Source organism: Scomber japonicus, chromosome 1 (assembly GCF_027409825.1).
Source record: "Scomber japonicus isolate fScoJap1 chromosome 1, fScoJap1.pri, whole genome shotgun sequence".
Classification (NCBI taxonomy): domain Eukaryota; kingdom Metazoa; phylum Chordata; class Actinopteri; order Scombriformes; family Scombridae; genus Scomber; species Scomber japonicus.
Window position 1 is genome coordinate 25704085 of NC_070578.1, and position 12525 is coordinate 25716609.

The 12525-nt window shown below is 37.5% G+C and overlaps 1 protein-coding gene across 2 annotated transcripts in view; it reads left to right on the top strand.

Annotated features, from left to right (window-relative positions):
* LOC128357180 (ephrin type-A receptor 6-like) overlaps positions 1–10888 on the top strand; it is a 41747-nt gene extending 30859 nt beyond the window's left edge. Inside the window, exons 10-18 of one of the 2 annotated variants that reach the window (XM_053317441.1) lie at positions 588–658; positions 2922–3047; positions 4254–4439; positions 4509–4609; positions 6518–6727; positions 8511–8660; positions 8795–8988; positions 10158–10307; positions 10774–10888. In XM_053317441.1, coding sequence (XP_053173416.1) covers positions 588–658; positions 2922–3047; positions 4254–4439; positions 4509–4609; positions 6518–6727; positions 8511–8660; positions 8795–8988; positions 10158–10307; positions 10774–10888 — 1303 coding nt within the window. The remainder of the gene's footprint in view (positions 1–587; positions 659–2921; positions 3048–4253; positions 4440–4508; positions 4610–6517; positions 6728–8510; positions 8661–8794; positions 8989–10157; positions 10308–10773) is intronic. The other variant, XM_053317450.1, reaches the window with a different exon arrangement.
* The last annotated feature ends 1637 nt before the right edge of the window (positions 10889–12525 follow it).

Sequence of the window (12525 nt, forward strand, 5' to 3'; positions counted from 1 at the left end):
GCTCTGCTTGTTTACAACTCCATTTCACCCAGTGCCAGCCTACAGTAGCTGCACCGGAACAACAGACAACCCTGGCAACCCGCAATTCCGGCCGCTAACTGGCTGGTACAATGTACACAGAACCTCTCAGAACCTCTCAGAACGTCATTGTCGAACCCGTCAAGAAAATGTTATAATATTAATTCAGACTAAATTTTTTTTTTTTTAAGGAAAAGCAGTACTTTCATTCTGTACCCATCAAAAAGCCCCGTGGGTGCATTATTTAAAAAAAAAAAAAAAAAAGCTTTTAATAAATATTCTACATATTCAACCTTTAAAATAACTTCATAAAGGCAAGGACAAATGTTGCTGTATAAGAATGGGTTATAGAAAAGAGGAAAAGTAGAGACGTCTTACAAATCAAAAGTTTGATGATGTGGTATTATAAGCAGAAGCAGAAGCAACACAAATTCACTGTGTTGTCAAGCACAAAGCACTGATAGGGGTATTATTATTATATATATATTATTATAAGTAAAAGTACAGGTGATATAGATGAGGTGATAAAGATCATTGTTGATCCTTGGCAAACTTGTTCACATGTACAGGTGTCAGGGTTACATCAAAGCCAGGATGAAGTCAGAGGAGAAGAGAAGGACACGCTTCCGTAGTGGACACGGTAATGAACACAATGTTTTTTTAATATTCTGTTTTTGCTGTTTTCAAGGAGGCAAAGATGCAAGCCACAATAGATTTCATGCTCCGTCTCCCAGGCATTTAGTTTTGACACAAGTTTTACAAAGACTAGTCACAGTTATCCCAAGAGTGGCAATTTCAGGATGATCCATCTATGTGAATATGTTCCAGCATTTTAATGATTACGCAATCCAATTTTTCACCCACCAACTGCTCAGTGTCTCATACAGCCTTTATTGAATTTTGACACAACTTGGGTAACCAATGTTCCGTTTTCTGAATTACAGGACTGACCAAAGTGCTGTGCTACAATTACAGATAAAAACAGGGTTATTGATCGCCCCAACAGCCAAACACACAATATATTTGTTGGGGAACAAAATGGTGTCCTCTAAGACAGATCAGTGACAGCTCTAGTAGGATTCAATCTGAGGCCTGCAGGGGCACAAGTGTGGCTCCTGAGACAAATCCAATCAGTGTACTATCACTGCACATTATTTGGAGGATTGTGGTTGATATTACCAGGAGGACTATGAATTACACTTACAGCTGTCAGGAAAAACACTTGAACATGCTGTCATACCAACACCTCCACATACACACAAGCATCTTGTGTGGAGGCAAAAAAGCACAAGGCCTATCTCACATGATTGGTGGACTTGAGCCTGAAAGCAGCAGCAAGTGTACTGTTGCTGTTTATCTGCAAGTGTATTTGTGTGTCTTCATGCCGTCTTCAGCTTTTTTCCTCAAGCGTACAGAAAGCTGAATATAGTTTTGCTGCATACTGTATCTGTCTCGTCAAACTTTTGTTCTGTTATTTTAATTTTTCATGTCAACTGAATGTGTTCTTATTTACAGTAAATAACAAATAATGATAGCACTTTTTGGGATACAAACTTGTGTTATGACCAATTTATTCAAGTATAATGAGAAGTATTTGAACTTCTTTGTCATCCTTGCTTCTCACAGTGTTTTCTTTCTTGTTTGTTCTTTGCTGTTACATGCTGGGGAGGCATCACCCAGACAGGGGATGCCAGCAGGCTCAACAAACTGGTAGAAAAGACTTGTTCTATACAGAGCTGAGCTTAGACACCCTGGAGACAGAGGTAGAGTGTAGACACCAAACTGGAATCTCTCTGAGACATAGCCTTCAACCCCCCACAATATGAGCTGACACAGCTATAAAGTACATTTAGTCCCAGCTCATCTGCTCGAGGTGCACCAGGGGCTGCTTTAAGTTATTATTTGTGCCAGTCACTGTGCACTGTGCTCACTGTAGCAACTTCCCCAGCCTCAGCCAGAAAGGAGGACGCTGATACCTGGCTGCCTGTAATGTCTGTGCTGCTCTGGGGGTTTTCTCAGCTGTTTCTATGCTGCCCTCTCTCTCTCCACATCTTGACTGAATAACAGAAACACCTTACAATATAATAGAAGAAAATACACCACAAATTACAGCCTTATATAGTTCAACCGAGAATCAGCCTCTCTGGCACAATGTAATATGCTTCAGCATTAAAAGAGTTTACTGCAGGACTAGAGTTATCCAGCAGTAACTACTTTATGCAGGAAAAGCTGATTCACTATGAATTTTAAATGGGATATGTCTAGTTAAAGTTTTGCATTGGAGTTTGAATAAGTTAAAAAAGTAAACACTGTGGTTAACAAAACAAACAAAAAAGATCTAATGGGTGATATACAGTATCTAAGGTTGTGATAATCTAAATCTGATGTGGCAGCCCACTCTTTTTAGATGTTCAGAATACAATTTTTAATGCTCTGTTGTACTTGGTGCCATTGTATTACACAGGTGATGATATTATTACAATCCAGACAGTAAGTATCAACTCTGAGCTACATGTGAGCTCTTCTGTGCATAAACTTTGAAACGACACAAAGTTGTTCAAGAAACATTTTGGAGCCAACTGTTCAATTACATCTGATACCCTAAACTTTGGGCACTATCTGTTAATAGGGCTATATCTCACATACAGTCATAATATATTGATGTCAACCTACTCAAATTAAACTGCTACATAGCACTGTAATGTAGTTTCATTTATTGTTATTCATTGTTTATTATTGTGTGAGTTGTGTACCAGTGTCATCAGTATGTTGAATCTTTACATTTAGCTATACTTTTATTAAGAATGGTGATTATCAAAGTTATATTTTTTAAGTTATATTCTGCTCTGTTTAATCATAAAATGCCAAATAAATATACTATATGTTGTTTTTTTCTCTTCCAGTCCCATTCTCTGGCATCAAGACCTATGTGGACCCAGACACATACGAAGACCCCACTCAGGCTGTGGAGGAATTCGCCAAGGAGATAGACCCCTCATACATTTGCATTGAAAGGGTTATTGGTGCAGGTAAAAATCAATATACATAGTACAGTATTTTATCCATATATATATGGATACTGTAGATACTGTAAGTATTTGGTTTTATGGTACCAGTGGAACAGCACGTGTACCCTGTTGAAGAGCAAAACATGAATTCTGATAAAGCTTGATTAGTAATGTAAATAAGAAAGTTATAATAATGCTGGTAGTATTTCCTGAATTGATATTAAGTGATAAGTCTAGCACTTCATATAAGTCATATTTCATGTTGAGTAACATTTTCATTTCATGAAAAAATGTCGAACTTCATAAAGTTCTACTTACAAACTCTTCATAGCCACTCTTAGCAAGCTGATTTCAAAGTAATTTATTGTATTGTACATTAGAGGAGCAAAGCCACTGCTGCTGAAAATGAATAATAGTATTTGATGGTTCATAACATTGAAAAGATAGTGTCTTAAGTATAGCCCTTAGGTAATTATCAATGTGCCATCCCTTTGTCTGGTTTCTATAACATGGGCGCCATCTGGTGGAGGTAGAACAGTATATTATAATATTTATTTCACATTATAGTCTTCTTGCAAATGTTCAATCAATCAACCAATAAATCAATCAATCAATCAATCTTTATTTGTATAGCGCCAAATCGCAACAAAGTAATCTCATGGCACTTAACACATAGAGCAGGTCTAAACCGTACTCTTCAGGTTTTAATTTTAAAGAGACCCAAACTTCCCACATGAGCAAGCACTTGGCGACAGTGGCAAGAAAAAACTCCCTTTTAACAGGAAGAAACCTCAGGCAGAACTAGGGTCAAAGTGGGCGGCCATCTGCCTCGACCAGTTGGAGTAGAGAGGAGAGAGAGGAAGAATAGGAGAGAGAAGCACAATGAAAATCAACAATGAAGCTAGTAGGTCTTGGTGGACTGGAATCTGTCATCCGGACGTCTACAGGCCCAGATTACCTGTGAGACGAGAAAGCACAGACAACTCCGGGGAAGAAGTTTAAGTTATTGAATGTATTAGTGGTAGATGAATGTTAATGGATATAGATGGATGGATAGAGGGAGATAGAGAGGAGGAGAGAGGAACTCACCATGGGAGTCCCCCCGGCAGTCTAAGCCTATAGCAGCATAAACTAGGAGCTGGTTCAGGACAAGCCTGGCCTGGTTTAACCTACTTGAGATATATGAGGTATCATTCAGTGCATCTGTGTATTGTGTTGCTTCTGCAGGTGAATTTGGAGAAGTCTGTTGTGGTCGCCTGCGTATACCTGGAAGAATGGACATTGCTGTGGCAATAAAGACACTTAAAGGTGGCTACATGGATCAACAGAGGCGAGAGTTTTTGCGTGAGGCATCAATCATGGGACAGTTTAATAACCCTAATATCATCAGACTGGAGGGAGTAGTCACAAAGAGTAAGCAATATATATATACAGATATTGCTCTTTTGCGCAAGTCTTAGTTCGTGACATGGTTCACTTAAGTCTCTCTTCTCATCATCATGTGTTTTACCTTTAACTCAGGCAGACCAGTGATGATAGTGGTGGAGTACATGGAAAATGGAGCTCTTGATTCTTTCCTGCGGGTGAGAAGAATACATGTTAAGAGATGTCCCAAGTGGCATGTGTGTGTGTGTGTGTGTGTGTGTGTGTGTGTGTGTGTGTGTGTACTCAAGTATAGTTTCTGAAAGTATACTTCACATGCTTTAGTTTACTTTTTAAGTGCTTAAAATTACTGTACAACAAGGTTGCAGGCTTAAGTTGTACCTAATATACTGAAAGCTGCACTAAATACATTAAATACATATTGGTCGTTGTGAGGTTGGTTGTTGTGTAAAGAAAAATACGTCCTTTCATCTTTTTCTAACAATTTTCCTTGAGCTCTGGTGGAAATGCCTAGAGGTCAAGGAAAGATGTGAAGTAGTATTCATGAAGACATAGGAAAAGACAACAAGGACAATCTGACTGCACTTTATGATTTACTGTGATAATGCTAATGCTAATTTTGTCTAGCGATAAATGGACTTAAAACCATTTAAACAAAATGTACTTACTGAAAAACTTAACATCCGACTGCTTAGAGAATTTTTTACTACAATCAAATGCTGAACAAGTAGAATTTAGGTGACCAAAGTGTTACAATGATCTGAAAACAAACTGAAATAGAGACGACTAAGTATACTCTTACACTTTTGCTCATTGAATTTGCAGTTCCGCCATGTTTACGGTTCGTAACCAACGTTGCCATTGTAGCGATGTGTCAATCACAATGTAGCCACGCCCCCAATCATACCCTGATTTATTGTCAAATATAAGTTAAATATGACCATAGTTTACAAAATCAATATCATGCTGTATTGAAAAAGACTTGTCGCTAGCACTAAGGACATAAACTCACTAGGAAAGTGTTTAATGAGGTAATAATTCACTGCACTTCTGCACTGACTTCACTTTTCAGTATTAACGGCCGACAGACATGAATACACTTGGAAAAGAATATGTCACATCCAGGAACACATAGCTTAAATGAAATGACACTTTCAGGCTTATACTATACTATATACTATAAAAGCACAAACATACATTAAAGAACATTGTCTTTTATGATATAGTACTTAGAAGAGAATAGAATATAACGCTATTGTCCATCATAGAGGAAAATTATCTTTGGCTCACCAATAACAGAAATACAGTATACAGAAATTACATACTGTAAGATCCATAGAATCAGTAAACTCCATAAAATCATTCTTGAAATACATAAAATACATAGATATATAAAAAATATGTAAGGTATAAAATAAAAGTGCATATCAGTCCCTGTGTGCATATTGTGTATCATTGATCACAAAATATGAATTGCACTTGGGATAAAAGACTTGGCGCCTCCCAGAGCTCAAAAGCTCAAATTGGCCAGAGAGAGGATATGAGAGCTGTCAGTGACAAAATATACATACAAAAAAAACGTATACTTTTAAGTATAATTAGTCGATCTTAAATTAAGTACATGTTGGAGTGAACTTGCTATGAATATATTGTTAAAGCACATTAAATACAATAATTCAAATAGATTTAAAAAAAAAATGTATTACTGAAGTTACACTTTGAAAAAATGTTACATTAATACACTATTGAAAACTATACATTTATATAAGTTAGAATATATTTTAAATGAAGTGCACTTTTAAATGCAAATGTACTAAATAACAAAATAATTAATAGTTATGTTATCAATATGCTTTGCAAAAAATTACTTTTTAACACACTTTCATTGTATCTGTAACTAATTGTTTTTTTGGAGATACCAAAAAAAACTACCATTGTTAATATGCTTAAATACAAATATAAATGCACTTTTTTAAACTTTTAACTCACTTTTTAAGCTAAACGGACAATTTAAGTATACAAATATATGCTTATTTTTAATCTGGGGTACACTTATAATTGTTAATAATTGTCCTCTCCCTGTTCTGTATCTCCTACAACACCTCCAGACACGTGATGGTCAGTTCACAGTGCTCCAGTTGGTCGGGATGCTGCGTGGCATCGCAGTAGGCATGACATACCTCTCCGATATGGGTTACGTTCACAGAGACCTAGCTGCTCGCAACATCTTGGTGGATGAAAACTTGGTCTGTAAAGTGTCTGATTTTGGCATGTCCAGAGTCCTTGAGGATGACACTGAAGCAGCATATACTGCCACAGTGAGTGTGGACCTAACAGTTATCACAGGTTATCACAGTATAACAGTTATAGCATTATGACAATATACTATGTGTGTATATATATATATATATACACTACCGTTCAAAAGTTTGGGGTCACATTGAAATGTTCTTATTTTTGAAGGAAAAGCACTGTACTTTTCAATGAATATAACTTTAAACTAGTCTTAACTTTAAAGAAATACACTCTATACATTGCTAATGTGGTAAATGACTATTCTAGCTGCAAATATCTGGTTTTTGGTGCAATATCTACATAGGTGTATAGAGGCCCATTTCCAGCAACTATCACTCCAGTGTTCTAATGGTACAATGTGTTTGCTCATTGGCTCAGAAGGCTAATTGATGATTAGAAAACCCTTGTGCAATCATGTTCACACATCTAAAAACAGTTTAGCTCGTTACAGAAGCTACAAAACTGACCTTCCTTTGAGCAGATTGAGTTTCTGGAGCATCACATTTGTGGGGTCAATTAAACGCTCAAAATGGCCAGAAAAAGAGAACTTTCATCTGAAACTCGACAGTCTATTCTTGTTCTTAGAAATGAAGGCTATTCCATGCGAGAAATTGCTAAGAAATTGAAGATTTCCTACAACGGTGTGTACTACTCCCTTCAGAGGACAGCACAAACAGGCTCTAACCAGAGTAGAAAAAGAAGTGGGAGGCCGCGTTGCACAACTGAGCAAGAAGATAAGTACATTAGAGTCTCTAGTTTGAGAAACGGACGCCTCACAGGTCCCCAACTGGCATCTTCATTAAATAGTACCCGCAAAACACCAGTGTCAACATCTACAGTGAAGAGGCGGCTGCGGGATTCTGGGCTTCAGGGCAGAGTGGCAAAGAAAAAGCCATATCTGAGACTGACCAATAAAAGAAAAAGATTAAGATGGGCAAAAGAACACAGACATTGGGCAGAAGAAGACTGGAAAAAAGTGTTGTGGACAGATGAATCCAAGTTTGAGGTGTTTGGATCACAAAGAAGAACGTTTGTGAGACGCAGAACAAATGAAAAGATGCTGGAAGAATGCCTTACGCCATCTGTTAAGCATGGTGGAGGTAATGTGATGGTCTGGGGTTGCTTTGGTGCTGGTAAGGTGGGAGATTTGTACAGGGTAAAAGGGATTCTGAATAAGGAAGGCTATCACTCCATTTTGCAACGCCATGCCATACCCAGTGCACAGCGCTTGATTGGAGCCAATTTCATCCTACAACAGGACAATGACCCTAAACACACCTCCAAATTGTGCAAGAACTATTTAGAGCAGAAGCAGGCAGCTGGTATTCTATCGGTAATGGAGTGGCCAGCGCAGTCACCAGATCTGAACCCCATTGAGCTGTTGTGGGAGCAGCTTGACCGTATGGTACGCAAGAAGTGCCCATCCAACCAATCCAACTTGTGGGAGCTGCTTCTGGAAGCGTGGGGTGCAATTTCTCCAGATTACCTCAACAAATTAACAGCTAGAATGCCAAAGGTCTGCAATGCTGTAATTGCTGCAAATGGAGGATTCTTTGACGAAAGCAAAGTTTGATGTAACAAAAATCTTATTTCAAATACAAATCATTATTTCTAACCTTGTCAATGTCTTGACTCTATTTTCTATTCATTTCACAACGTATGGTGATGAATAAGTGTGACTTTTCATGGAAAACACAAAATTGTTTGGGTGACCCCAAACTTTTGAACGGTAGTGTATATATATATATATATATATATTATGAATATCTCCTTAAGAAATGTATTTTGTGTCACTTTTTTTGCCAGGGAGGAAAGATACCAATACGTTGGACAGCACCAGAGTCTATTGCTTATGGAAAATTTTCCTCAGCAAGTGACATATGGAGTTACGGCATTGTCATGTGGGAAGTGATGTCATATGGCGAGAGGCCTTACTGGGAGATGTCCAATCAAGATGTACGGTCCTGAATTAACACTGAAGCATGATCAACACAACATGTCTATGCATTTTCTTACCTTTACAAAAATAATGCCTGTTATAATAGAAATATGAACCTGTACAAATATCTTTTTACTGATGTTCACCTCAGGTAATTTTATCAATTGAAGAAGGCTACCGTCTACCGGCACCAATGGGCTGCCCTGTCACACTGCACCAGCTGATGTTGCACTGCTGGCAGAAAGAACCTGGCCAGCGCCCACGCTTCAATGATGTGCTGTCTTTCCTTGACAAACTCATAATCAATCCGAGTAGTCTGCTCACTCTGGTGAACGATGCACAGAGGTGTGTGTCAAATCATACACACACTGTGAGAGAAAGGACCATACTTGTGGCTATAAATTGTTTTAGCCCACTAACTAGAACTTGAATGTGCTTTACATTTCTGCCTACTATTTTCTAAATTTAAATGGGGTATATTCTGCTATGGGAGATTTTCTGTAATGTGTATACTGTTATTACAGTCATCAGCCTAACTTCATTAGCTACACATGACACAATCTAATTAGCTACACAATCTAATGAAATCCAATACATTAGCTCTGTCATAAATCCAACTTTTTTGTTTATACATTTTCAGTTGACATTGTCAAAAAGGTGATACTTTATGTTTATTATTGACGTCGTACTAAGTGGTGGTGGCGTACTGAGGTGCATTATATTGAATAGTATTCCTAAGATTTTGCCCCTCTCATGTATGTTAATGGAGTGTACAAAGTATTAGGCACACTATTTGATATAATGCACCCTAGTACATCGCCATAACCCACTATGACCACAGTAATAAATATAATAATGATAATATCAACAAAAACTGAAAACTATGTAAGCTTTATAAATGTAGAATTTATAGCAGAGCTGTTGTATTGGATTGCATGAGATTGCATGGGTGTTCCTAATAAAGTGGCCACTGAGTGTATGTCAGGTATTTATGCTAAACACGCTCAAAGCTCCAAATCTTAAGGTCAACATGTGTAGAAATGCTCCTACTCTGAACACTTAGTTTGCAATGTTTTTTTCTCTACCTTGCTGACAAGCTGATGTCTGCTCAACAGCCTGCTTGAAAATTATGATACAATACAACAATAGTAGGCTGTTCAATAGTTGCTTCTCGAGGACTGGATGTTACTTTTCCAGAACAACTTGACACAAGGAGAAAAGTTTAAAACAACCCCAGTTTGCTCTCACAATGTCAGGCAACAATAAAGTAGTTTTGACAAAAATAAATAAATACTGCTGAAATATTCACAGGGACCAAATGTCTATTTCACTGTAATTTCTGCAAGTTGACTTACATACCAGATTTAATTAACTAAAACAAATGAGATATTCACAGGCATGTGGTTATGATATAGTATGCCAAACCACCATTATGGTCCTTTAAATGATATTCACTATTCAGCCCAACAATATGCCAACCTGTCTGTTCCTTAACTACCTGTTTGTTGTCTCAGTTTCCCTGATTCTCCAGAGGACATGCCTGACTACCCTCTTTTCATCTCAATCGGCGACTGGCTGGACTCCATCAAAATGAGTCAATATAAGAACAACTTCCTCGCAGCAGGATACACAACTCTGGATTCCATTTCCACCATGAGTATAGAGTGAGTGAAGCACACCAAAAGAAAAAACATAGAGATACTCATTGGGACAGAAAAAACACTGTAAAAAAAAAAAAGTAAAGAAAATGCTTGTATGCGCATATCTTGTTGCTGTCTTTTAAATGATTGTTCTATTTTTTTCTTTTTTTTAATGATGCTAGAACCATATCTGTGTCTGCTTAGTCACAGTATCATCATTAAACCTCAGATATGTCACTCCAAGTCACACAGTGTTCTCTGAATTTACCTTGTTTTCTACTCTACATGGAGAGTGGTTTTCACTAACTGTATTTTATCCTTTAATGACAAATACTGTATTGTTCAAATGGTTATTCAAGTTGTCCCAGTGTGCTTTTCGCAGGTTAAAGTGACATGACAAACTTAATTGCATGTATTGGTGTACAAGTAGGTCCACTGCTCTTATCAAAAGATTAATTTCAAACTGTATAAATCTTTTTCTCCCCTTCAGCGACATCAGACGAATTGGGGTCTGTTTGATTGGCCACCAGAGGAGAATCATAAGCAGCATACAGTCTCTCCGCCTGCAGTTTCACCATATCCAACAGAGTGGCTTTCAAGTGTGAGACCACTGCACAAAGACAGACTGTGCACATACTCTGAGTTGGAAACAAAGCAGAGTTCCTTGGCATCATCATTCGGCAAATTGCACAAACACCAGACTGTTAGGTGTAACAGGTACCACACGCTGCTCATATGAGAGCAGTCCGCTGCTAGACCCCATGTGGTCTAGTTAACACACACTCATCATCTACTGGATCATTATCAATGCAGCCTCCACAACAACCAACCTCTGTCAGCGTTGGCCAAATGCGGTCTCTTTATTATCTCAGCAAATACTAGCAGTCACTTGAATTTAGGACTTATTTTCTCTAGTGTCGATTCAAGTGTTCACCAATACCTCTTCTCTTTCCAAGTGACAATCCAATGGTTTCTATTGACTTTGAATGGTCTCAAGTCTGTTACCTCATGACCAGAGATGACATGGAGAAGATATACGATGTGGTATGGTAATGTACGGTACAGTGTGTGATATTAATAACAACTTTCCGGCTGGTTTGTGAAAAAATTCACCAGAAATACAGATTGACAGAATGGTAAATACAATCATGTTTTATGAACTGAAGACCGCTGAATGTCAAAAGATTTTATAGAAGTGTATGTTCTATCCTCATAATAATGCAGTATGTCTTGTACAAAAAGTCTTGTGAAAGGTGTATGTTTTATTCAGTATGTTTGTTCCTTAATAAACAACCCTATTTTAATACCTTGTTTTCTCTAAGATGATACAGTAACCACTCTGACATCCCTAATATCAAAAAGGTATTTCAAAACAGACTGGACAGTTTTATGACTTGTGAGGTAATGGCTCATGCATGCACAAACATGGGCATGCGCACACACAGACACACACACACACACACACACGTATCCATGGATGCACACTCACTCTCAAACACACACACACACACACACAATAACTGTCCTCTTAATTGACACTCAAGAGACTGACATGTTTTCTGGACATGAAGAATTGTCAGGTGAGTTTGTCAAACAGGTGCTTGTACAGCCAAAGATAACAAATTGTTACACACTTTGTTCAATGTCTATAAACTTTCAAATTTAATGTGGATTTTTTAATTTATATATAAATTAATTAACTATTGTCATTATTTTATTATAATTGTCAATGTCGATTTGCAAAAAATAACTGACAAATGCAGTTTCAGTAATTAAAGCTGCAAAAAGGAAAACAGAAAAGAAGTACATTTAACAATCTATAAAGAGAAAAGGGTAAGTAAAATGAAAATGGGATGGATTCACAGTAATTCATTTACAGTAAGTAATTAAGTTTCATTATACTTTATGATAAAGTCATTAATTTCCCAATTTTTAAGACATTTTAGGAATAAGTTGGTGTCATTTCTCATTATTTTGGTCTGTAATTTCAGTCTACTGTTATGTTTTTCTATTTCACTTTTTTTTATTCTGCATATATACTATACTACATATATATATACTACATATATATATACTTTAGGTAGAAAGTATTATATGTATGCCATGACTGTCACAGATCATGATGTGTGAACATTTGTGTGATGACCTCAGCATCAGACAGGGCGCTGCGTGGTTCGGCCTGCAGGTGGCGGACGTGAGTCAGCTCTCCGGTCACCCAGCAACACAGTGTAAATAACTCGGT